Source organism: Podarcis vaucheri (assembly GCF_965113315.1).
Source record: "Podarcis vaucheri genome assembly, chromosome: 2".
Lineage (NCBI taxonomy): Eukaryota > Metazoa > Chordata > Lepidosauria > Squamata > Lacertidae > Podarcis > Podarcis vaucheri.
The window spans coordinates 123,119,223-123,144,641 of NC_138760.1; the positions used below are offsets into that span (position 1 = coordinate 123,119,223).

At 45.0% G+C, this 25,419-nt stretch overlaps 3 protein-coding genes across 11 annotated transcripts; all 3 read right to left on the reverse strand.

Moving 5' to 3' along the window:
* Positions 1 to 665: 665 nt before the first annotated feature.
* On the reverse strand, positions 666 to 6,595 carry LOC309524819 (uncharacterized protein). Of its 4 annotated transcripts, none has more exons than XM_082209906.1 (4): positions 6,480 to 6,595; positions 5,557 to 5,635; positions 4,494 to 4,617; positions 666 to 2,530 (listed from the first exon to the last, which is right to left on the reverse strand). In XM_082209906.1, the coding sequence occupies exons 2-4, from the start codon at positions 5,629 to 5,631 to the stop codon at positions 987 to 989; spliced, it is 1,743 nt and encodes a 580-aa protein (XP_082066032.1). In that variant the 5' UTR covers positions 5,632 to 5,635; positions 6,480 to 6,595; the 3' UTR covers positions 666 to 986. The 4 variants fall into 4 exon arrangements, with proteins under 4 accessions (XP_082066032.1, XP_082066031.1, XP_082066033.1 ...); XM_082209905.1 differs by having other exon boundaries at positions 4,494 to 4,620; XM_082209907.1 differs by lacking the exons at positions 4,494 to 4,617; positions 5,557 to 5,635; positions 6,480 to 6,595 and adding an exon at positions 4,166 to 4,320.
* Positions 6,596 to 9,185: 2,590 nt separating this feature from the next.
* LOC309525040 (uncharacterized protein) lies at positions 9,186 to 14,221 on the reverse strand. 2 transcript variants are annotated; one of them, XM_082210385.1, is made up of 5 exons: positions 14,084 to 14,221; positions 12,061 to 12,143; positions 11,627 to 11,750; positions 10,666 to 10,752; positions 9,186 to 10,484 (listed from the first exon to the last, which is right to left on the reverse strand). In XM_082210385.1, the coding sequence occupies exons 2-5, from the start codon at positions 12,073 to 12,075 to the stop codon at positions 9,526 to 9,528; spliced, it is 1,185 nt and encodes a 394-aa protein (XP_082066511.1). In that variant the 5' UTR covers positions 12,076 to 12,143; positions 14,084 to 14,221; the 3' UTR covers positions 9,186 to 9,525. The 2 variants fall into 2 exon arrangements, with proteins under 2 accessions (XP_082066511.1, XP_082066510.1); XM_082210384.1 differs by having other exon boundaries at positions 11,627 to 11,753.
* A 2,076-nt stretch (positions 14,222 to 16,297) lies between these two features.
* Positions 16,298 to 23,861, reverse strand: LOC309524992 (uncharacterized protein). Of its 5 annotated transcripts, XM_082210292.1 has the most exons (4): positions 23,454 to 23,861; positions 21,364 to 21,392; positions 20,508 to 20,632; positions 16,298 to 18,939 (listed from the first exon to the last, which is right to left on the reverse strand). In XM_082210292.1, the coding sequence occupies exons 3-4, from the start codon at positions 20,539 to 20,541 to the stop codon at positions 17,627 to 17,629; spliced, it is 1,347 nt and encodes a 448-aa protein (XP_082066418.1). In that variant the 5' UTR covers positions 20,542 to 20,632; positions 21,364 to 21,392; positions 23,454 to 23,861; the 3' UTR covers positions 16,298 to 17,626. The 5 variants fall into 5 exon arrangements, with proteins under 5 accessions (XP_082066418.1, XP_082066419.1, XP_082066421.1 ...); XM_082210293.1 differs by lacking the exon at positions 21,364 to 21,392 and having other exon boundaries at positions 23,770 to 23,861; XM_082210295.1 differs by lacking the exon at positions 21,364 to 21,392 and having other exon boundaries at positions 16,298 to 18,936.
* Between the last annotated feature and the right edge of the window lie 1,558 nt (positions 23,862 to 25,419).

Below are 25,419 nucleotides of genomic sequence, written 5' to 3' on the forward strand. Positions count from 1 at the left end.
GGTTAGTAGCTCTCCTATTTCTTCAAGTGCAAGGCTTGAATTCCACCTGCAGCACGGATTGTTTAAACTGACTGATAGCTGTTTTACAGGATTTCAGGCAGAAGTATCTCCTGGCCCTCCCTTGAGATGTCAGGGATTGAACCTGTGTCCTTCTGCTTGCAAGGTGCTATTCATAGAATCATAGAGTTGGAAGAGACCACAAGAGCCATCGAGTCCAACCCCCTGCCAAGCAGGAAACACCATCAGAGCACTCCTGACATATGGTTGTCAAGCCTCTATTCCACTGAGCTATGACTCTTTCACACCGGGAAGCAAATTAACAACCCAAGGCTGCTGTTCCACTTAAGCAACAGACCTCCCCTCTCCCTTCCCTTGCAACCCCACTCCCAGGCTAGAGATGTGAAGGCCTGTATAAACTCTGGAATCCGCCCTCCCCCCACCCCAACATTTGTTTCTAAAATATTGGGGGAAACCAGGAAAAAATAAGGGGAAAAACCCTATGTCATGTCCCCCCAAGTTCTTTTCTGGGACTTCACATCTCTGTCCCGAGCTCTCTCAAGATTTGCTCCAAAGGATTGAGGGAGCTTCTACAATAGATGTTAGGAGCAGTTGGGGAGAGGAAGGCGAGGTCCCGTTGCATGAGCAGTGATGGATACAATTCAAAATTTCCAAACTGAACTGTATACAAGATTTATTTATTTTTTTAAAAAATGTCCAATTCCTTCAATGCTATTGGGAATTTTTGGCGTAGTTTCAGGTTCTCTTACAGTTCCTGGTACTAATTGGTCTTCCATGGCATTAGTGCCGTTCCGGAATCAGTGCTGTGGATCCTGCTTTTATACCAGCTATACCCCTGATCCTGACTGCTAGCTAAGTTGGCGACTAGGTAAGAAAAATGGCACTAGGACAAGTTTCTCCCTCATGTGGGTTCTGTGAATTATAGTAAGGTTTCTGTTTTTGCTGGAGTTCTGACATTCCATGCATTTTTATGGTTTCTCACTTATGTGTATTCTTTGATGTGAAATAAGGTTACTTCTCTGAGTGAAGGCCTTTCCACACACCAAACATTTATAGGGTTTCTCTCCTGTGTGGGTTCTCTGGTGTGAAATAAGGTGACCTTTCTGTGTGAAGGTCTTTGTGCACACCAAGCATTCATACGGCTTCTCTCCTGTGTGCCTTCTTTCATGTCTAACAAGATACACTCTTTCACAAAAACCTTTTCCACACTCCATACATTTATATGGTTTTTCCCCTGTGTGAGTTTTTTGATGTACAAAAAGGCTTCTCCTATCACTGAAGCTCTTTTCACACTCCGTGCATTCATGTGGTTTCCGCCCTGTGTGGGTGTTTTGATGCACAGTAAGACTTCTCCTATCACTAAAGCTCTTTTCACACTCCATGCATTGATATGGTTTCTCCCCTGTGTGTGTTCTTTGATGTGAAATAAGGTTACTCCTCTGAGTGAAGGTATTGCCACACACCAAGCATTTATAGGGTTTCTCTCCTGTGTGAGTTCTCTGATGTGAAATAAGGTGATCTCTCTGAGTGAAGGTCTTTCTACATACCACACATTCATATGGTTTCTCCCCTGTGTGGGTTCTCAAATGTACATTAAGGCTTCCATTATGAGTGAAGCTTTTTCCACACTCCTTGCATTGATATGGCTTCTCCCCTGTGTGGGTTCTTTGATGCTTAGAACAAGCTCGTGAATCACTGAAGCTTTTTCCACACTCCATGCACTGATATGGTTTCTCTCCTGTGTGATTTCTTTGATGCCTTGCAAGGTGTCCCCTTTCAAGGAAGCTCTTTCCACATTCCATACATTTATATGGTTTCTCTCCTGTGTGTCTTCTTTGATGCCTAGCAAGATACCCTCTGTCAATAAAACTGTGTCCACACTCCATACACTGATATGGTTTCTCCCCTGTGTGGGTTCTTTGATGTGAAGTAAGGCTACGATGCACAGTGAAGCTCTTTCCACACTCCATGCACTTATATGGTTTCTCCCCTGTGTGGGTTCTCTGATGTACAAAAAGACTTCTTCGGTCACTGAAGCTCTTTCCACACTCCAGGCATTCATACGGTTTCTCCCCTGTGTGGATTCTTTGATGTACAATGAGACTTCTCCTATCACTGAGGTTTTTCCCACACTCCATGCATTTAAAAGGTTTCTCCCCTGTGTGGGTTCTTTGATGTACAATGAAGTTTCCTCTCTTGTTGAAGCTCTTTCCACATTCTGTGCATTTATATAGGATCTGCCCTGTGCGGGTTCTGAAATGTCTATTTAATACAGATTTATCTTTGCATATTTCCCCATTCACTATCCACTTTTTCAGTTGATTTCTTTTGTGGTCTTCTGGGTTTAGAACTTCATGGTCATCTGCGCCTTGAGAAATAGAAAAATTCTTCCTCCCATTCTTCGATCGGTATCCTTCTAGCCTATTTCCCCCCCTTTGATGTCCAAACATCTCTTCGGCTTTATGCCGGCCTGTTTCCAGTAGCTCACTATAACTCTTGTCCCGCTGATTAGCTATTTGGAGATAAAAGGAAAACATATATTTCCTGTTAGGACTTCAGTGCTAAAAGCATCATGAGTTATCAAGCCCAATTACCCTTTTCTTTTTTCTGATTTCCTAGGTTGTCCCCTCTCCTCTCTGGACACCCTGGCAAAACCTAGGTCACCTTTTGAATCTGTTACTCAACATCATTAATGCCTTTCTTATTTATTTCCCATTGATTAAACAAGACACAGAAGTGTGTACATGTGTGGATTACCCCCCCTTCTGATATAACAATGAAATGGGGTTCCACAAGGTTATGTAAACGGGGGGGGGGGGTATGAAACTGCAGGAAGGCTAGGAGAAGAAGGGACACCAAACTGAAAAAGATAACTGTTCTATGGATTCTATTAAATGGCTGGTAATTTTTTAAAAAAGTAGATGGTGAGAAACAACACAGTTACATAGTCCTAAACAGACTGTGGATTTTCCGGTGCAACAAATGGGGAATGAGACGAGCAAATAAAAATGGTTATCATTGAAGGGATAGGGAAGTGGTCGCCAATACTTACCTCTCCTACTCCCAATGGGCCAACTTTGACAGGTGGATGGGGCCATTCAACTGTCAATCACTTGAAATCACAATAACCCCTACGCACAGCACTTTGGAGGGGCCACTCACCAGCTGATTGTCAGGTGCAGGGAAGGTGGGCATAGTTTAACCCAAGCAGACCAATGGGCCATATGGGGAGGTCTTGCTGGCCTAATTAGGCCTTTGTGCCAGAGGGTCTTCACCTCTGTTTTAAGGTAGGGTGTGAAGCGATGTGCCTTTGTTTGCAAAACAGTTCTCTGCTTTTGCTAGCTGCTTTGACAAGGAAATTCAAAAGGTTGTGCGTCAAATACTCAACCCTGGAATCCGAGATCTAATGGGGAAATGGAACCTAAACACTGAAAGAGGGAGGGGAATCAGACTGTCCCATAAGGAAGGTGAGCAGAACATAAAAGAAGCCTTGCTTCATCAAGCCCAAGCCACTGGACATGCTTGCTGGGGCTGATGAGAGTTGTAGTTCTACAACATCTAGAGCAGGCATAGGCAAACTTGGTCTTCCGGATGCTTTGGGACTACAACTCCCATCATTCCTAGCTAACAGGACCAGTGGTCAGGGATGATGGGAGTTGTAGTCCCAAAACATCTTAAGGGGCAAGTTTGCCTATGCCTGTTCTAGAGAGCCAGTGGTTCCCTAGTTTTAACTAAGAGAGACTTAGTGTCAAATCTACATCAGTGGGAAGGAGGAAGCCTTAAGTTATGTCTACCAGGAATTTAAACACAGAATTAAGGAATGCCCTGAACACCCAGACAAGAGCTGACCCATCACAGAGTCAATCTCTCTGCTTCCTCACAGTCCCTCAGAAGTGGATCTTCCCCTTTCTCTAGCCAGAGGTCTGATTTGGGAATTTCTTTCAAAGAAACAAGGCAGACTAATAACCACGAAATATTCAGGCATTTCAAATTCACCCACTGCTCTGACCCCCTCCCAAATGTAGCGGGAGATTAGTCCGTTGCACCCTCTTCTTGTTGAGTATGACGGGGCAACTGGGCACCCAGTGTTCATTAAGTCCAGTTCATTGATAATGTAGCAGCAGCAGCAACTTCAAATATTGGACACCTCTCAACATGGTGTCCAGCATTCCCTCCGTGGCCTACGAACTGCCTCTGGGAATCCTCCAAAGCGATACATGAAGACTGTGAAATGAAAGCACTCCAAATGCTAAGGAAAGGGTTAATGCTCACAAGGTCTTTAGAGCTCTGTGACGTCATGCACCTGAGGGCAGTTGGTACAGCTTTGAACCATCCTAGCAGAGCAGCAGGTCTGTTCTGCTGCGCTGCTGTCTGCCTCAGTTAAGTCAGTCTGTAACAGTATTTACCTTAGATCCAAATCTACGTAAGATGCATTAGCAACAGCACTTGTCAACCAAGGGACAAGACATCCTTACCCAGAAACATTACATTTGCGTAATTTTCCAGCATCACTTCCTTGTAGAGAGCTCTCTGGCATGGGCCCAGGAGATCCCACTCCCCCTTGCTGAAATACACGGCCACCTCCTCAAAGGACACCAGCCGCTGAAAGGAAAAGATAGATTCTCTACTCAGAAACGAACTCTTATGTAGATAAAATAATAAACGTATATCTGACAGGGATCTCAGCATGAAAATAAAAGGGCTAACCTGGTAGCTTTATTTCTCTTGCTATTATTAATAATGTTATTTATTAATCACGTTCTACATACAGTGGTACCTTGGTTCTGAAACACCAAAAATCCGGAAGTAAATGTTTTGGGTTTTGAACGTTCTTCAGAAGCCAAATGTCCAATGCGGCTATCAGCTATTGTTTCTGAGGTACCTCCACCAATCAGAAGCTGCGCCTTGGTTTTAGAACGTTTCGGAAGTCAAACAGACTTCCGGAATGGATTAAATTTGGCGCTTTTGTTTTTGCTATATATTTTGCGTTTTTGTTTTTGAGGCTTTTTGGTTAATTTGTTTTTGTGACTGTGTGGAACCCAGTTCAGCTACTGATTGATTGATTGATTGTGTGACTGTGGAAATGGAAAAAAGCCCCCCATCAAAACAATGACTATCAACAGTGCAGGTAAGAAAAAAAATTATTTAAATGTTATCATCTACAATCTTATTTATTTTATAGTACAGTACATTGATTATTGCTTTCATTTTATGGATCAATTATCTTGTTGGACAGTAAAATTCATGTTAAATTGCTGTTTTAGGGGTTGTTTTTAAAAGTCTGGAACAGATTAATCCGTTTTGCATTACTTTCTGTGGGAAAGTGCACCTTTGCAAAATCCTTCTAGGAAAGCTTTAATTTTTTTCTGCAGGACTGCAGACATCACGCAAGAGTTCATAGTTTAAGTTGGGTCACCTAGACATTTTGTAGCAGCAACAGAGAAGGGGCAGCACACATTTCCTGCAAACCTTGCAGCCCAATGGAAGGAGACACCTAGGCTGTGCCCTGCCTGTCTCCACAAGGAACCTGCCTCTTACCTGAGATGGGTCCATGGCAGAAGTTTCCACTCCAGCTCCAGCAAGCGATGATCCAGATTGGGCCTCTGATGCCATTGTTCTGTCATGGGGGGAGAGGGAGAGAAAGAAGAGGTAAACCAGGCCATCTCTGGGACACGGCTAGAAGGAAAGTCCCAATCTGGGGGCAACTGAGAAGTGGAGTTATTCACATTTCAGCTGAACGGGGTTTCCTTTGGTTTCCTGGCTTTTTACATAATTAAAATGAATTTCACTTCACCCTTCTTTAAATTTATTCCACATTGTCCTGCCTGGGACTCTCTTGTCTCTCTCTCTCTCTCTCTCTCTCACATACACACCCTCAATCAATCAAAATATACTGATGTCATATTCTATCCACTCCTGTTTCTTCAAAACCTTCCCACTTCCTCAAGCCCAGAGGGAAACATTGAAAATTTTCCCACGTGCAAAGGAACATAAGAAGCTGTTTATTTACACAAAAGCACAGGCGGAGTGGGGAGGGAATAGGTACCTAATTTGAAGCTATTCACAACATGTATCTGGGGTTATGAGCATCAACATTTTGTAGTAGTAGTAGTAGTAATAAAAATGATAATAAAAATGACTTATACCCCCCCAAATTGGCCGGGTCTCCCCAGCAACAACATTTTATAAATGTTGATTATGCTTGGGGGGTGGAGGTGGGGTGACAGAGGGAAAATTGGAGGTGGGGTGACCCACCACCACCCAAGGGCCTTTCCCTTCCCGCGCGTGCGTAAAAACCACGGTGGCCCAGAACAAGGGGGAAGAGAGGCTGCAAAGTGCAGCTGTTGCGGGGCGCCTCTTTTTGCAGCTGGATTTGGGCGCATCAGCCTCAAACATTAAGACGACTCCCCTCCCCAGCCTCCCCCCCAAATGCAAGCTCCGCGTCTCCCGCCGCGTGGCACCTCGCCGCCTCTTTCGTCTCCTGCCCGCCGCTCCTCGCCTGGGAATCCCGACGACGAGCCTCTTTCCTCCAAATCCAAATGGAGGTGCGTCAGCGACGGTCTTCCCCCACTTTCAAAACTTCCTGCCTCTCTAGGAACCACAGCTCGGTTTGCTTAACCCTCGCAGGGCTGCATCTCTCAGCTCCTCCCTGTTCGCAAAGCGGCGCCCTGCGCGCGCGCGCGTCGTTCTTCATTCCAGGGGGAAGCAAATTTTGAAGGGTTGTGGTTGCTTTTGATGCATTTATACATCAAATTTATGCATCCGTCAAACCAGGGAGCAGTTCAGCCACAAAGCATATAGGAAATCTTATGCAAACATCATATGGGAAATCTTATGCAAACAGATGGAGTTATGCTTTCCAACTCAGGGTAACTGAACCCAAAATTATAAATGAGTATATACTGTAACATAATGTAATAATTATTAAGTTTCCTTCTCCCCCCCAAAAAAAACCCACACGTTAAACCCGTAACAAATAAAGGAAAGAAATCTCTGTCTTTTACAATACTACATAAATATATTCAGTATTGGCCCCCGCAAAAATCCCATCTTAGATTTTGCGCTTTGGATCTATTATGTTAAGTTTTTGCCATCACTGCATGGTCCCAATAAATTTTTGCACAGTTCTTCAGTGATGGGTCTTTAAAAAATGTTTTTTGGCTGTAAGGAATTAAAGCCTGCTGTTCTTTTTGTGATTGGACAACATTTAGCTCGGTGAGTCTATGTTTGGTAAAGAAGTACATAAACTGCTGTTGGAAACCCAAAGAATTTTATTTTTACTTTCTGAAAATGTCAGGCAAAGCTAAATAATAATAATAATAATAATAATAATAATAATAATAATAATAATAGCAAGTACTTAGCAATCATTTTTAATGATTTCTATGCAATTTTACACACATTTTGCTTACCAAGCAAATTATATCAATTTAACCAAAATATCTTTTGAATTCTCAAGTCATGTTACAACTTTTTAGCATCCCTCATTTTTTGAATTGGAAAGTTGAAAAATTCAACACACCCTAATACACCAGTATAGATGTACAGTGCAACTTCCTATGGCATGGCATGTCACAACTCTGGGCCAAAGATCTCAAAATATCACTCCCCATACACAAGTTCAGGTGTAGCATGTGGTCAGCAGAAACACCATTAGGCTTGGTGACATCTGACAGTCAGGTCCTTAATCTGCCCCAGTCCACAGGAAGGTTTCTGACCAGAAGCTGAAATCAGCTTGAATAATGTATTTAAACTACAATAGCAGGAAATAAGTGAATTTCAGTTTATGAAGCACATCTACATAATATTATCAAAAACAGTAATATGCACGTTGCACAAAAAAGGAATCCTGGGAAACTGCGAATGCAAGGGAAAAAATAGGATACAAGAATTACACAGGACACAAAATATGAAGAGCATAATAATTATACTGAAATAGAAGGAAATTTTGAAGCATTGAATAAAATGTCAATTAGAAGCCATATGCTATACAAACTAGTAATGATTTACTAAATTACTCCCAACAGGTCAAACCGGTCAGTGGCCCTGCTACATTTCCACTATTCAGTCACTTTTTAAAAAACATTAAGACATGAATTTTTTAACTGCCTATGTAAGCAGACGTTTGAAGGGTTCTGTGGATTTTTGGAGATTTAAGAGGTGAATCTAGGATCCAAAGAGCTTAGATGGGGAGGGCAAATTATATATGTATACACACAGATACACTCTTCTTATTTCATGCTAAAAACTACAAAAAGCTAAGTCTGATCAAAATTATTCCTGAAGCCCCATATCCAAAAGGACAGGTTCAGAGGGAAATCGCAAAAAAATAAAATAAAATAAGCTTCAAACTCTCTGAAAGAGAGGGTGGAAGGTCAGCTGGGCTCCAAAAAGCTGCAGAAGAGAAATCTAGCAGCCAACCTGAAGTTCAGCAAGCAAATGGAGTGAGCGGGAAAGGTTTGCCAACACTGAATTTGTGAGGTTTTGCCATGGATTCAAAATGTGGCCTGGCCATATTTTACTTGAAGAATGAAAAAGAGATTAGGAAGATCTGAAGGACTTTTTACTGTTTATATTAGAGAGAAAGAGAGAGAGAGAGAGAGAGAGAGAGAGAGAGAGAGAGAGAGAGTGTCTAAATTAAACAGCTTATAAAAATACTATGGGACTATATACCGTATTTTTTGCCCCATAAGACGCACCGGCCCATAAGACGCACCTAGTTTTTTGGGGGGGAAATAAAGGGGGAAAATTTATTTTCCCCCCAGGTGCGCTGCGCTAATACAGAAGCTTGGGGCGTGCTGAGCTCAGCGCGCCCCAAGCTTCTGGGTGCCGGCAAGCAGTCCGCTAGCCCTGGGAGAGCCGCGGAGCTCTCCCACGGCTAGCGGACCGCTGCGCTAATACAGAAGCTTGGGGCGTGCGGAGGTCAGCGCGCCCCAAGCTTCTGGGTGCAGGCAAGCTCTCCGCTAGCCCTGGGAGAGCTGGGTCTCCCACAGCTAGCGGATAGCTTCCTGAAGCCTGGAGAGCGAGAGGGGTCTGTGCGCACCGACCCCCCTTGCTCTCCAGGCTTCAGCGAAAGCCTGCATTCGCCCCATAAGACGCACCCACATTTCCCCTTCATTTTTGGAGGGGAAAAAGTGCGTCTTATAGGGCGAAAAATACGGTAAATTAACACTGGACCAGTAGGCTCACCAGATGCGTCCATTCTGTCAAGAGAATATCTATCACTTCAGATGACAACCTAGCTCCTAACACAGGTGTGAGAAATGTAACTTAGATAACTTTCTCCCATGTATTTTTTTTAAAAAAGTGTATCAAACATTTGTTCTCACGTTCTTTCAATGCAGCATGCACTTTTATGGTTTCCCTACGGGGGTTCTCTGATGTGAAGCAAGGCTTCTCCGAACAGAAGTATTTCCACAAACTCTGCATTTATATGGTTTTTCTCTTAGATGGGGAATCCCTCTCAAAGTATATAAAGGCTTCCACCAGTGCCGAACTTTTTCTAGTCTATACATTCATGTGGGTTCTTTCATGTTTTCTAAGAGTTCCACCATCACGGAAGCTCTTTCCACAGGCCATACATTTATATGGTTTCTCGCCTGTGTGGATTCTTTTATGTTTAGTAAGACTTCCATTCACACTAAAACTTTTTCCACACTCTTCGCACTTATACGGTCTCATTCCTGTGTGGGTTCTTGCATGTATGACAAGATTCCCACTGTCACGGAAGCTCTTTCCACATTCCATACATATGTATGGTTTCTCCCCCGTGTGCTTTCTTTCATGCGTTTTAAGGCTTCCACTCACGCTGAAGCTTTTCCCACATACCAAGCATTTATATGGTTTCTCCCCTGTGTGAGTTCTTTCATGCTCACTAAGCGTTCCACTGTTTCTGAAGCTCTTTCCACACTCCATGCACTTATATGGTTTCTCCCCTGTGTGGATTCTTTTATGTGCTTTAAGGTTTCCATTCGCACTGAAGCTTTTCCCACATTCCAAGCATTTATATGGTCTCTCCCCTGTGTGAGTTCTTTTGTGTTCAGTAAGACTACCCCTATCTCTAAAGCTCTTTCCACACTCCATGCACTTGTATGGTTTCTCCCCTGTGTGGGTTTTGCAGTGTCTAGTGAGAGTTCCCCTATCTCTAAAGCTCTTCCCACACTTCATGCAATCGTATAGTTTCACCCCTGTGGGGGTTCTGTGGTATCTGTTTAGTACTGGTTTATCTTTGATCATTTCTCCAAAGACGGGACACTTTTTTAGTTGCTTTCTTTGGTGATATTCTGGGTTCAGAAGTTCAAGGTCATCAGCACCCAGAGAAGTAGATGATTCTTTCCTTCCATTCTTTGATTGATTTCCCTCAGCTCTCTTTTGTCCTGATGGATTTCCAAGCATCTCCTTTCCTGCTTTCTGCTTACATGTTCCTGCTGGCTGACTATAGTTTTCACTGTTGTACTGATCACCTCCTTGGAGGAAAAAAAAAAAACAGGAAAAAAGCCAATTTTGTTAGGACTTCAAAGCCAAAATCAAGGATTTCATTAGACATCAAGACTGATTACCCCTGACATGTTTAAAAAGCAAGATCATCAAGGAATCTGCCTGAATACCCAGACAAGACCAGGTCCCACCACAAACTGAAGCACATACCTGCCAAACTCTCTCCTTCCTCACAGATCCAGACAAATGGCTCTTCACCTCCTTCCAGCTGGGAGATGAGGTCTGGTTTGGGAATTTCTTTCAAAGAAACAGACAAAATGTTCAGGCATTATCTCATTCATTAATTGCCTTCCAAATATATGAGTTGAGCTACAGAACATAGCAAGAACAGTTAGAAAGTGGGTGTCTTACCAACAAAAGTTGGTTAAAGGCACTCCAAGCCACCAAAGACCTGTGTCTGTAGGGACAGAGCTGGATCCAGGAGCACCCCTAAACTGCGCACTTCCTCCTTCCGAGAAAGTGCAACAACATCCAAGGAAGATCAGTTCCTGACTTCCCAGACTCAGGGCACTCGTCCACCAAGCCTCTGTCTTGTCAGGATTCAGATTCAGTTTATTTGTTCTCATCCAGTCCACCACTGTATCCAGACTCCAGACTAGGGCCTTCAGCCACTCCCAGTTAGGATGTTACAAAGAAAAAGAGTTGGGCATTATTAGGCAATTACTGAAGGATGCAACGGAAGCAGCAAAGTATGCCCTCCTCACAGTTTCACTGCCATACGACAGACACGGTTGTGTTCTCTAGTTCATAACTACAGTGGGACTTTTGCCACTTGTGCTGTAGCCGTCATCTGGCTAGTTTCATAACATGTAGCTCCTCAGTATACCAGGTAGGCAGACATACTCCACAGCATCGGAAAGGCTGCTCATATCCATGCTCCTCTGCATTATGCCATTCCATGGCTAGTCACCAGCTCTAACCACTGAAAAAATCCCCCCAAAGATTCAGGAATCTATTGCACTCCATAGGTCTCTCGGGGCAGACGCTCCCAACCGGTCCCTCATTCCTACCGGAAATTGGAAATGGAAGCCCAAACGTCACCAGGAAGTGGTCTGGCCATGACAATGGGGCTTTACTTTCTTTTTCTCAACAAATGAATAAACATCCTCACCTGGAGAGGCCACGCTCTCATAATTCTCCAGCATGACTTCCTTGTAGAGAGCTCTTTGGCTTGGTCCCAGGAGATCCCACTCCCCCTTGCTGAAATACACAGCCACTGCTTCAAAGGACACCAGCTGCTGGGAAACACAACAACACACCATAATGGCCTGTACTCAGAAATGTACTCTCCATGTATACAAAAATCTCTGTGTATTAAACAGGGCTCCCAGTTTGAAAGGGTAAGGACTAACCGGGTGGTTTGTGTGCACTTCCTAATTTTTTTCTGCAGGACTCAAGGCATTATGGAAGGGATACTGCAGAGTTCATAGCCTTACTTGGACAACTTGACTTCTCCTAAGAACAAAAGCTAAAGAGGCACATTCCTTGAAGATCTAACACCCCCAAAGTGTCCCCAACCTCTCTTCACAAGGATTCCACTCCTACCTGAGATGAGTGCATGGCAGCTCCTTCCGCTGTGCCACAAGGACGTTATGGCCCAGGCGGCACCCCTGATGCCATTGTTCTGCCTGTGGGGGAAGACAAAAGTGAGGAAAGAGAGTCTGGGTCTAGGGGCAGCAGTGAAATTGTGTCATTCATGTCCCCATTTGCGGGCGGGGTAGAGAAGGAAGGGTGACGAGAACAGTTTCATCCTTTGGGAAACTCATTCGGGTTTCACGGCTTTAACGCTCCTGAGCTGACCCATATTTTTGGACCATGTAAATAACTGGAAAGAAGGGTCCGGAGGCTGCAGCAAGTGCACAATATGGCTGCTAGGTTGGTGACTGGACAGCCAATGGGACCTTGTGATACCAATCCTGAAAGCATTGCACTTGAGCTACTGGACCCCATTCAAGGTGTCAGTACCAGCACATAAAACCCTAAATGGCTAGGGACTCAAAGTACTTAAAAGAGTGCCTTTCCAGTCATCTCAGATCTTACAACTGGCAGGTGAGGTTTTGCTGGTGCTGCTGCAATCAAGGGCTGCCCTGTGACAGGGCCTTTCCAGCGGTGGTTCCCCAGTTGTGATATGACCTCCCTAGTGAGGTGCACCTGTCTCAATCACTATTAACTTTCAGGAGGAATTTGAAAACATTCCTGTTTACTCAAGCCTTTGTTGTGTGAGAACTACTATTCCGGGCAATCTTGAGCACACTGGATGAAATAAATGTTTTTAGTCATGTTTTTAACTGTAACTGCTTTTAGAAGTTTCTTACTGCAATTGTCTTCAGAATGCTTTAACTGTTTTCCAGTTTTGTTTTTGAAATGTTGATGTGTTTGCCACCCTGGGCTCCTTCAGCAAGAAGGGGGAAGATATAAATTAAATTCATCAAATAAATAAAACAATTTAGTCTCTGCCTCTTGACCGTAAGTTTAGAAAACAGGAGCCTGGTTGGTTTCAACACACAAATCCCTTACTTGTGCCTTGCTCTACTCGGAACTTTTTCCACAAAAAAAGGTTAGATGAAAGATTCCTTTTATTCTCTGTTGTCCATTGTAAAGGCCTTTGGTTATATACAATAAAGATTGATTGATTGATTGATTGACAGTGGCCAACCAGATGCCTCTTCTGGGAAATACAGAAGCTGGATTTGAGTTCAAGAGCAGTCTCCAGAAACTGGTTTTCGGAAGCATTGCTCCCTCCCACTGTAGAGACAGAACATAGAGCCATCGTGGCTAGTAGCCATGACAGCCCTCTCCCTCCATGAATTTATCTGATCCTCTTTTGAAGCCATTAAGGTTCATGGCTCCTGTGGGAGAGAGTCCCATAGTTTGTGCAATAGCAAGTAAGCAAAGTAAGCAAAGATTACACAGCTGCACAAACACTTATAAAACATTACAGCTTATAGTTAAATGTTCTTATTCTTTAAATTCTTAAAATGGAGTTCTTATTTCCTTGGATACACATTTAAAGTCTACTTAATGTTACATTCCACCTTGATTGTTTCTATTGTTTTTGTAAAGAACTATGCACAAATTTTGGTTTTAGTATGCTGGCCGTTTGGCTGCAATAATGAACATTTAACGTTCCGCGGTTTGCAAGTGAATCTGCTTCAGTGGACTTAAGAGAAAAGTGGTTTGGTGGGGGGGTGGAAAGCCTTTTTCTAACCACTTTCTCCCTGCCATGCATAATCTTCTTAACATGTCACTTCTTACCTCTCTATTTAGCTGTAATTCTAATTAGTGCTTAATTGCCTTTTAATGAATATTCCACTCCTCCCCTCCCCAATGTTGGAAAAGGCCAAGATAGAAATAAATATAATAGCAATAGCAATATTTTTCTTTAAACTAAGCTGCAAGCTTCGCTCCTTGCAGGGTGGGGGAGTCGTTCCCCGCCCTTGGTCGTTTTTTATTGCCCTTTTCTGAATCTTTTCCACCGCCTTCCTCCTCCCTATGGAGACGAGGGGCTTCCCTTCCCCGAAATAGCAGGGCCTCGGCCTCCCTTCCTCGGAAGCGGGGCAGCCTTTACCTTCCTGGCGGGCCCGTTACGCGCACAAAGCTCTCCTTTCCGCACGAAGGAATCCCAGGAAGCCTCTTTCCCTTCCGGGAATAACAATCATAACAATACTGTAATAACAACCACCATATAAGTGCATCCGATATTATCGTCCCCGTTATGACATTTCCTGCCTCTCCAGGAACCAGGTCTCTGTGGGTTTAACCCTTGGAGGACTAAAATCTCATTCTCTAGCATGGGTAGGCAAACTAAGGCCCGGGGGGCCGGATCTGGCCCAATCGCCCAGGAGTAGAATGTGTCCTTTTATTTAAAAGGCATCTCTGGGTTATTTGTGGGGCATAGGAATTTGTTCATTTACCCCCCCCCCCAAAATATAGTCCAGCCCCCACAAGGTCTGAGGGATAGTGGACCAACCCCCTGCTGAAAAAGTTTGCTGACCTGTGCCCTAGAGAGTTTTGCCCGTGCACAGAACTCTTAAGCTGGCATGTAGCTGGGAGGTATGTTTAAAAAAATAAAAAGCAGAAAGAGACCTGCCCCAATCAGTGGCGTAGCGTGAGTTGTCAGCACCCGGGGCAAGGCAAGTAATTTGCGCCCCCTAACCTGTGGATTTTAGCACTGATTTTAGCACTGCGAGTGCGAGCCCCCCCCCCAGATGTTGCGCCCGGTGCGGCCGGCCCCCCCTGCACCCCCTACGCTACGCCACTGGCCCCAATCACATATGAAGAAGTGGGACAGAGAGACCAATTTTTAGAGCAAAGGGGAAACGTCTGTTTTGGAAGGAAGGAAATCTAACCTCATCCAAAGGCATAAAATCATAGAACTGGAAGGAACCTTGGAGATCTTCCTATATCCAGTTCTGGGCACCACAATTTATGAAGGATGTTGACAAGCTGGAATGTGTGCAAAGGAGGACATCCAAGATGATCAAGGGTCTGGAAACCAAGCCTTATGAGAAACACTTGAAGGAGCTGGGTACGTTTAGCATGGAGAAGACATGGAGAAGAGATATGATAGCCACCTTCAAATATCTCAAGGGCTTTCACATGGAAGGGGGAACAAGCTTGTTTTCTCCTGCACTGGAGGGTAGGACTCAAAGTTACAAGAAAGGAAATTCCAACTAAAAATCAGGCAGAATTTTCTGGTGGAAAGAGCCGTTTGACCTTGGAATGGTCTCCCTCGAGAGGTTGTGGACTCTCCTTCCTTGGAAGTTTTTAAGCAGAGGTTGGACGCCCATCTGTCATGGATGCTTTAGCTGAGATTTCTGCATTGCAGGGGTGTTATGTACTGAGTTGAATAGGATCCAAACTGCAGCAGTCTGATTGGTCCTAGAACAATGCAGCAGTATGATTGGTCAGCAGGAGCCACCCAATCCAGCTCCAGATAGAAGTGAATCCACAACCTGATTGGCCTACAGGAGAATTCCGGAATTAGCCAATCACGTGCAGCCCATTGTGCAAATAATGTATATAAAGCAGAAACTTTGAGGGGACTTTCATTCCCTCCTCACCACTATGAGCTGAATAAAGAGCATGAAATCCACTCTCGACTCTGAGTATATTTCAAGGGGGTTGGGCTAGATGACCCTTGGGGTCCTTTCAACTGTGATTCTGTGAGGACAATCACATATTGTTGTGAACAGGGATTTTCAACTCTGACAAATATGAAAGATCAGAAGAGAAAGGCTTCTTTGTGTTGATGAGAAGATCTCAAAGCCACACAAATGGCCCGGATGAGAGGGTCAATATTGCAAAACAGTTGGAAGCCCTTAATCATTTGTTAGCTGAAGAGGGAGGGGTATGTCAAAAACTCAATTGGTCTGACTATGTCTGAGGGTAGTCCTTCTAGAACGTTCTCACAAACTGTCACCTGTACAATGACCCCAAATTTCTGCTAGTTACCACTTACCGTTTTCCTTCGGGAAACAAAAATAACCTCTGGCATAAAATTACCCAGAAATGCATTGGATTTTGCCATTAGGCAAATGTTTCTCTAAGTAATGTTTCCCTCTCTTCTCAGTTTTGTTTTCTGTGTGTTTTTGCAACCTTTCATTTATTATTTTACAATAAAGAACGGCAGCTTTCAATAAAGAACAGAATGAAATGAAATGTTGTAAAACTGCACAGAAAATCTTTTGTTGCCCTCCACCCCCAAATCTCTGAGCTGCAAGAGAATCCAGGCATTCCAATGCTTACCCATCCTTCCAATTCCTTGGAATAAACACGACGGTTATCTTTAGGATATATGGTTTTATTTGCACATATATACGGCCTTAAGAAAGGATGCAGGGGCTCACAGCACAAACACTCAGATCTTGCCTTCCTATTAGGTTTCCAGGGTCAGTCTCCAGCTTCCAGCATCACAAACCAAAACAAACTCCCCCTAGGATGACTCAGGATGCAATCAGGTGAGGGGTGAGGTGCTTATCCCTTCCTGGAAGCATCTTCAGTTGTCACTACGCCAACACATATCTTCCTACCTAACTCTTCAAGATGCTGATGAGACCAGTGAGTGCAATTATTTTAACAAAGGACTTGACTTGTTTCACCAGGTTTTCTCTTGCAGATTCTAACCTTTCTTCACGGAGCTAAGAGGGCAGAAACCCAGTGGGAATAATCCAGCTGCATGTCTACCTAGCTGAATCACCTAGAGCAGATGGCCCTCCAGACCTTTTTGGTGGCCCTCAGCAACAATTGATACTCCCCCTCCCAGCCACCTAGCAAGTAACAAGGAGGGCTCATAAGGAGCAGAAATACCTGTCTCTCCTGGGCCTTTGTTGCAATAACAGCTCGTCACAGGTCTTCTTTAGGCAGCTCTAGTTATTTTGAGGCCGTGCTTGCCTTTGGTGCCCCCTCTCACTGCACATCAGTATGTATAATAACAATAATAAATTTTATTTATACCCCGCCCTCCCCAGCCAAGACTCAAGGGCTCAGGGCGGCTAACACCCGATATAAAAACAAATTGATTGAAATACAACTTAAAAACAAGATTAAAATACAACATTAAAATATTAAAATACAGCCTCATTTCAATGGAAACTCAAATCAAAAACTTTTTGGGGGATGAAAACGTCAAGTCTTCACCAAGGCTAACTTTCCAGACTGGTCCTACTGGCCAGAAAAAAGCCAGGGAAGTCCCCAAATAGGAGTTCCATCGCAGGAGGAGAAAGGAAAAAAGAGGGGGAGGGAATCAAATTGGCTCCAAGCCAAAGGCCAGGTGGAACAACTCTGTCTTACAGGCCCTGCGGAAAGAAATCAGATCCCGCAGGGCCCTGGTCTCATGAGACAAAGCGTTCCACCAGGCTGGAGCCAGTGTTGAAAAGGCCCTGGCTCTGGTTGAGGCTAATCTGACTTCCTTAGGGCCCGGGACCTCTAGTGTGTTGCTATTTATGAACCTTAAGGTCCTCCATGGGGCATACCAGGAGAGGCAGTCCTGTAGGTACAAGGGTCCTAGGCCGTGAAGGGCTATGTGTTGTGAATCCTGCTTCTGTACTAGCTATGCCCGCACAATTGCTAAGGCCTAGCTTGTTTAGTCTGAAAGTCTAAGGAACAGACCTCAGGCAGGTTTCTTCATTGTGTGGGTTTTCTGATGTATTTTAAGGTTTCTGCTTTTGCTAAACCATTTCCCACACTCCTTACATTGATAGGGTTTCTCACCTGTGTGAGTTCTTTGATGTAAAGTTAGACTACTGCTCACGCTGAAGCTCCTTCCACACTCCACACATTTATATGGTTGCTCTCCTGTGTGGGTTCTTTGATGTGCAGAAAGGCTTCCACTCACACTGAAACTTTTCCCACATTCCATACATTGATACGGTTTCTCTCCTGTGTGGATTCTCTGATGTGCAGTAAGGTTTCCGCACTGACTGAAAGTCTTTTCACATACCAGGCATTTATAAGGTTTCTCTCCTGTGTGGGTTCTTTTGTGAGCAGTAAGACTTCCACCATCACTGAAGCTCATTCCACACTCCATACATTTATATGGTTTTTCCCCTGTGTGGGTTCTTATGTGTGAAGTGAGGTGTTGATGTTGACTGAAGGTCTTTCCACATTCCAAACATTTATATGGCTTTTCGCCCATGTGAGTTTGTCGGTGTGTATTAAGGTTTCCACTTTTGTTAAAGCTTTTCCCACACTCCATGCATACATATGGTTTCTCCCCTGTGTGGGTCCTTAAATGTAAAGTAAGGCTACTGCTTACAGTGAAGCTCTTTCCACACTCCATGCATTTATATGGCTTCTCCCCAGTGTGAATTCTTTGATGTGAGGCAAGGCTACCGCTCACACTGAAGCTTTTTCCACATTCCAGGCATGTATATGGTTTCTCCCCTGTATGGGTCCTTTGATGTGAAGCCAGACTTCCACTTACACTGAAGCATTTACCACATTCCAAGCATTTATATGGTTTCTCTCCTGTGTGGGTTCTTGCATGTGCACAAAGACTCCCACTGTCAATGAAACTTTTCCCACACTCCAGGCATGTATATGGTTTCTCACCTGTGTGGGTTCTTTGATGTGTAGCAAGACTACTGCTCACGCTGAAGCTTTTCCCACATTCCATACATCTATACAGTTTCTCTCCTGTTTGTTTTCTGCAGTGTCCATTTAATATTGGTTCATTTTTTAATATTTCCTCCTCTACTAGAATATTTTCGCTTCTCTTTCCTTTCTGATCTTGTGCGGCCAGAGGTTTGTGGATGCCAGCATCCTGAGAAGCACTGGGCATGTTCACATTCTTTGAATGGTTTCCCTTGAGCCTCTTCTGTTCCATTTGATTTCCAAATATCTCTGTTCCGGCTTCAGCTTGGGTTGTTTCCAGTGACACTACAGATGGGTTCCTATAATTCACGCTGTCTTGCTCATCACCTGCTTGGGGGGTGGAAATCCCATGAAGAGATTAGTACAGTAACCAAGGATTTCAACAAGCACAATTTTAAAAAGTCAAAAATCTCCCCTTCCTGAAACCTGTATCACCTTTCGAATATGCTACTGTCTCAGAAAATAACCTGAGTTCCTTTTGGTCCATTTCCTACTTGATTTCAGTAGGTGTAGAAATGGTGGGTGAGGGTTTTCTTCTTCTTCTGTGATACAACTGTGATCTCAATTTCTGCAACTTAATATAATAAGGGTGTTTGTGCGTATGAGAACCCCAGCAACATATGCACTCTGTATATTTATAAAGGACCTTGAAAGCGTCTGAAAGGGTGGTGCAACTTTCCTGAGAGGAAATGTGACAATGAACCAAGATTTATAGGCAAGAAAAATGACAAGTAAAGCAGGTATATGATGCAAATAACATAATGCATGATGGAGATAGAGATTAAGAGAGATTTTCTCCCCTTAGCATAATACTATAACTCTGGGTCAGCCCAGGAAGCTGAACGTGGGAAGACTCAGGATGGCAAGAGAAAGCTCTTCTTCACATGACACATAATTTCACTATGGAATTCGCTCCCGTAAGAGGCCTGGGCAGTGTGTGATTTCAGTGTGTGATTTCAGGCTGCAGGGCAAGTGCTCATGTTATGGAAGGCACACAAAAACGAAAATAAAAGAAAGCAATGCACCTGTTCACACACACAAAGCCAGCATGTCAGGGACACAGCTTGGTAAGGCTTGCTCCCTTACAGCTAGCTTTCCACATGCATTGATATTTTTATTTTCTTTTTGCAATGGGTGTGTGAAAGGGAGGATTAAATTCCACTTGTTGTTGTTGTTTAGTTGTTTAGTTGTGTCCGACTCTTCGTGACCCCATGGACCAGAGCACGCCAGGCACTCCTGTCTCCTAAATCCCACTTAGTTCCTACTAAGGACCTGAGGTTTACCACCTCATCTACTGTTTGGAAGAAAAACGCTGTGGCAGGAGGATATAGCATTACACTCACATCCATGACTAACACTGCAAGCATCACTTCTCCCTCAATGGAAGTGTAAGTGTGTGTGTGTGTGTGTCTGTGTGGCAACAGCCAAGGCCAGGTCTAACACAGTGTAGCAGCGAAGGCATGTCCAGAGCACATGGCCCAGCCTCCCATTTCCACACTGGCACCCCTACAGGGCCCTGAGAAATATCACAAAAAGGACCAACAGTGGGTGATCTTGGGTCAGTAGCTGACTCTAAGCATAACCTACATAACAGGGTTGCTGTGAAGATAAAATGGGGAGGAGGAGAGCTACGTACACCTGGAGGAAAGGTGGGACAGAAATATAATGTTGTTGTTGTTGTTGTTTAGTCATTTAATCGTGTCCGACTCTTCGTGACCCCCTGGACCAGAGCACGCCAGGCACTCCTGTCTTCCACTGCCTCCCGCAGTTTGGTCAAACTCATGTTTGTAGCTTCAAGAACACTGTCCAACCATCTTGTCCTCTGTCATCCCCTTCTCCTTGTGCCCTCCATCTTTCCCAACATAAACATGTATCAACCAAGGAAAAGGAATCCTTACCCAGAGTGGCCATATTCCCACAATTCTCTGGCATGGCTTTCTTGAAGAGCTCTTTAGCCTGGATCGAGGAGATCTCACTCCACTTTGGTGAAATCCACAGCTGCCTCCTCAAAGGATTCTAGCCCCTGAAAAAATAAAGAAAATTCTCTATTATGAAATAAACGCCCATGGACATAAAAAAATATTACTATGGTTCCCAGCAAAGAATGAAAGGGTGCTATAACTGAAGAGATTTGTGTCTAGTTTTTATTTGATTATTAATATTTCTTTCATTTCTATACTACCCTTGATCAAAGGGTGGTTTACGACATAAAAGCACAGAAATGCATACCACAGTAACAAGCAATAACAATAAGCCTCCCTGCAAATATTATTATTTCAATTGTGCAGGAGTCAAGACTTCATGAGAGAGACCTTGAAGAACATACACCCTTCTCAGCTGGTTCACCTTAACATCTTGCAGTTCCAAAAAATGAAAGAGGCAAATCCTTTCAGACACACACTCACAACAAAGCAACATGTCACCTCCACACAAAACATTTAAAACACATTCAAAGCACATGGCTTTCCCCAAGGTATCTTGGGGGTAGTAGTTTGTTAAATTCAGTGGGAAGGGGAACACTACCGTTCCTGGGACTTGTTGGGCGTATCCATGGTGCCCCTCACAAGGATACATTTTACAACTGGGTTAAGTATTACTGAAGAAGCAAAAAATAATAATACTTGTGATCTATTGTGGTGGATGAGAGGCTCACAACCCATCCAGAATGACACTGTTCAAAACCACTCAGTCACTTTGCACAAGCCAAAGCTCGAAAAGCCACAACATCTGCAGCAGAACCATCACAGTACTTACTTTTCACGATGAATGTTTGGCAGCAGTTCCTGTATTGTGGTATGCGTTAGAATATCCATTATTTTTATATTTTAAATAGTAAATATAATAATAATAATAATAATAATAATAATAATAATAATAATAATAATAAATAATTTTTACATTTAAAAATAATTTTAAAAATCAAAACAAAGGAAATGTACCCAGTTGACCCCTTACAGCTTAATTTATTATTTTTTATTATTACAGTGGTACCTCGGGTTACATACGCTTCAGGTTACATACGCTTCAGGTTACAGACTCCGCCTAACCCAGAAATATTACCTCAGGTTAAGAACTTTGCTTCAGGATAAGAACATAAATTGGGTGGCGGCGGCACAGTGGCAGCAGGAGGCCAAATTAGCTAAAGTGGTGCTTCAGGTTAAGAACAGTTTCAGGTTAATAACAGACCTCTGGAACGAATTACCATATTTTTCGCTCTATAGGACGCACTTTTTCCCCTTCAAAAATGGCAGGAGCCTCTATAGCCGTGCACCACCTCTCCAGCCGGGAGAGCGCGCACGTGGCTAAAGAAGCCATAGCCCCGCGACCCTCTTCCAGCTGAAGAGGTGACGCGCGACTATGGAAGGAGCCTTTTTAGCCGCGCACCACTTCTCCTGCGGGAGAGCGCGCACACGGCTAAAGCAGCCCCCCACGACCCTCTCTCGGCTGGAGAAGTGACATGCAGCTATGGCAGGAGCCTCTATAGCCGCGTGTCACCTCTCCAGCCGGGAGAGCGCGCACACGGCTAAAGCAGCCCCCCACGACCCTCTCCCCGCTGGAGAAGTGACATGCAGCTATGGCAGGAGCCTCTATAGCCGCGTGTCACCTCTCCAGCCGGGAGAGCGCGCACACGGCTAAAGCAGCCCCCCACGACCCTCTCCCCGCTGGAGAAGTGACATGCAGCTATGGCAGGAGCCTCTATAGCCGCGTGTCACCTCTCCAGCCGGGAGAGCGCGCGCACGGCTAAAGCAGCCCCCCGTGACCCTCTCCCAGCTGGAGAGGTGACATGCAGCTATGGCAGGAGCCTCTCCCATACGCGCCACCTCTCCAGCCTGCAGAGCGAGCGCAGGGCTAAAGAAGCCATAGCCCCGCGACCCTCTCCCAGCTGGAGAGGTGACGCGCGACTATGGCAGGAGCCTCTCCGCTGCGCGCCTTTCCCTGCTCCCCGACCTGCTCTTTGGGGCTGGTGGTGGGCTTCCCCCTGCCAGCCCCAAAGAGCAGGTCGAAAGGAACCTGAAGCCTGGAAAGCGAGAGGGATCAGTGCGCACCGACCCCTCTCGCTCTCCAGGCTTCCAAGGTAGCTGCCTGAAGGTGACTGAACGCACCTTAAATGGCACCTTGTTTTAGAGGGGGAAAACAAGAGGGGGAAAATTCTCCCCCTCTCTGCGCAGCGCCTCCTGCCGCTTCACTGAAGGGGCGCTGGGCAGAGAGGGGGAGAATTTCCCCCCCTTGTTTTTCCCCTTCTAAAACAAGGTGCGTCCTATTGTCCGGTGCGTCCTATAGAGCGAAAAATACGGTAAGTAATTAACCCGAAGTACCACTGTATTACTATTACTATAGAGCTTGCACGGTTAAATGTTGGTCTATGACTGTAATAAACTGACTGAATCGAATGAAGCACTAAGCGCTCTGGTTAAGTTGCCTCTGGTTTTTACCTAGTGCAAATGACATCAAGGTGGAAATTGAAAAAGAAACACACTTTAAAACTAAATGAAGGAAATCCTTTTTTTAAAAAAAAATTGGTACCCAAACAACCTGCAGAGCTTTGCAGGGGGGGGGGGAGGTTATCCACAGAATCATAGAGTTGGAAGGGATCACGAGAGTCATCTAGTCCACCCCACTTGCTTTTTGCCACCTTCGCTCACTGTGGACAGTACACGAGAACAAAGTCCCTGAGCTGAGCTTTGCATCACTCTCAGCCTGCTGGTCTCCTCAGCTCCCTTCTCAGGGAGGACTGAGCTAATCTTGGGGTAGGGTGAAGCATTCAAGAGGCTCTTGCCATGGAAAGAATGCAGATATTTGGGGCCCATTTTGGATTTGGACACATCAACCCCCCCATGACTTACCTCCCCTTGCTGCAGAGAGCAAAACTGCGGCGGGGTTGCCCCCTTCCTTGCAATTTGGGGTGCCCCCTCCCTGCCGCCTCTCAGGTTGTTTCTGCTGCCTTTGCAGCACCCAAGTGGCCTTCCGGGGGGGGGCGCAAGCCTGGGCCGTGTTTCTGGAGGTCCTGGGGTGCCCAGGGGACACGACCCCCCCTCTCAGCCTCTCTGATGTGGTGCAAAGGAAAGCAGAGGCATGCATTTGACACCAGCTGGGCTGCAGCAGTTGCCAGGGGGAGGCATACAGGATCCAAGCATCTTTCACCCAACGCTGAGGCTTTACCTCTTTGATCTCAGGAGGCTCAGTGCCTCTCCTGGAACATAAAAAGGAGCGCGCTTTACTCTTGCCTTGCCCACTTCGTTTTCTTTCCCCAGCACTCCTCCCTCCCCCCCCCCATGCCTCTCTAGGAATCTCAACTCAATTGAGTTAACCTTTGGAGCGCCGGGCAGTACGCTCTCTCTCTCTCTCTCTCTCTCTCTCTCTCCATTCCCACGTCGCATTCTGCAAACCTGCAAAATTCTGAGCGGTTTTAATAGGGTACTCCGGGAATTGTAGCTCTGGCAGGGGAATGGGAGGTCTGCCAGCAGCCCTCAGCACCCAGAGCAAACTAGAGGAGGAGGCAGCCAGCCTGCAAAAATTAGGGCAGGAAGGTTGGCACAGGAAAAAGGTCAACATAAGAGCTTAGTCTTATCTCACTATACATGACTAAACCATTTCAGAAATAGACTGGAAAGAGAAGCTGCTGAATTGCAACTCATTACCAAACCTAAAACCATGGAGAGACCTGGTTTGAACAAAGACATTGGGTTCTTATCTCATTATACATGACTAAGCCATTTTTCACCTTCTCACCCCTTGCCTTTTCCTGTAAGACCTATTACAGTCGTTAAGAGTCGTCAACAGGCTCATCTCAGCTATCTGCCAATCTCCCATTCCCACCACCCTTCTGAGTAATACCCCTCCCCACCTTCTCACTATATAGAAGGGTCTGGCAACTTCTGTTTCAGTGTATCTGAAGAAGTGTGCATGCACACGAAAGCTCATACCAAGAACTAACTTAGTTGGTCTTTAAGGTGCTACTGGAAGGAATTTTTTTTATTTTAACATAAGAGCTGTTTGACAGTGGAAAAATCTCCCTCGGGAGGTGGTGGACTCTCCTGCTTTGGAGGGTTTAAGCAGCGGTTGGATGGCCACCTGACATAGATGCTTTAGCTGCGATTCCTTGCATTGTGCGGGGTTGGACTAGATGGCCCTTGGGGAGCCCCTCCCAACTCTACAATTTTGGGATTCTAAGGCTGTCATATTTAAAAAATCAGGACACCCCAAGCTTTTTTTTTTTTTTGGAAAACCCGAAAATTGTTGCGCTTTTTTCCAACAACTCCCAAAGTTGTTGAGCTTTGGACCCTGCGCCTAGCTTTGGAGGCTCTCCTCCAGCTGAGGTGAATGGGGTCTTTGGAATGGATGGGGGAAGGGCAGAACTCCAGGAGGAGCTCAGGTTGGGGAAGAGCTGGGGGGGGGATTGGGGCAAGGGAGACTCGGAGGAGGCAGCGCCTAATATTCTCCCTTCCTCCAGCATCATGAGGGTGAACTTCCAGGCAGTTCTTGGTGTGGCCAAGGAAGAGGATGAGGATAATAATAATAATGATATATTTTATTTATACCCCGCCCATCTGGCTCAGTTTCCCCAGCCACTCTGGGCAGCTCCCAACAAAATATTAAAAACACGATAAAACTTAAAACATGAAAAACTTCCCTAAACAGGGCTGCCTTCAGATGTCTTCTAAAAGTCAGATAGTTGTTTATTTCCTTGACATCTGATGGGAGGGCATTCCACAGGGCGGGCGCCACTACCAGGAAGGCCCTCTGCCTGATTCCCTGTAACCTCACTTCTTGCGGTGAGGGAATGACCGGAAGGCCCTTGGAGCTGGACCT

Coding starts and splice junctions, on each gene's coding strand:
- LOC309525040 (XM_082210384.1), bottom strand. Junction 10,753..11,626: donor TGAGAGCGTGGCCTCTCCAG/GTGAGGATGTTT, acceptor TTTCTTTGAAAG/AAATTCCCAAACCAGACCTC. Junction 10,485..10,665: donor GGAAGGAGAGAGTTTGGCAG/GTATGTGCTTCA, acceptor TTTTCCTCCAAG/GAGGTGATCAGTACAACAGT.
- LOC309524819 (XM_082209905.1), bottom strand. CDS start 5,631: ATGGCATCAGAGGCCCAATCTGGATCATCGCTTGCTGGAGCTGGAGTG. Junction 4,621..5,556: donor CTGCCATGGACCCATCTCAG/GTAAGAGGCAGG, acceptor TTTTCCTTTCAG/CGGCTGGTGTCCTTTGAGGA. Junction 2,531..4,493: donor CGCAAATGTAATGTTTCTGG/GTAAGGATGTCT, acceptor ATCTCCAAATAG/CTAATCAGCGGGACAAGAGT.
- LOC309524992 (XM_082210293.1), bottom strand. CDS start 20,541: ATGCCAGAGAATTGTGGGAATATGGCCACTCTGG. Junction 18,940..20,507: donor TGGGAATATGGCCACTCTGG/GTAAGGATTCCT, acceptor CCACCCCCCAAG/CAGGTGATGAGCAAGACAGC.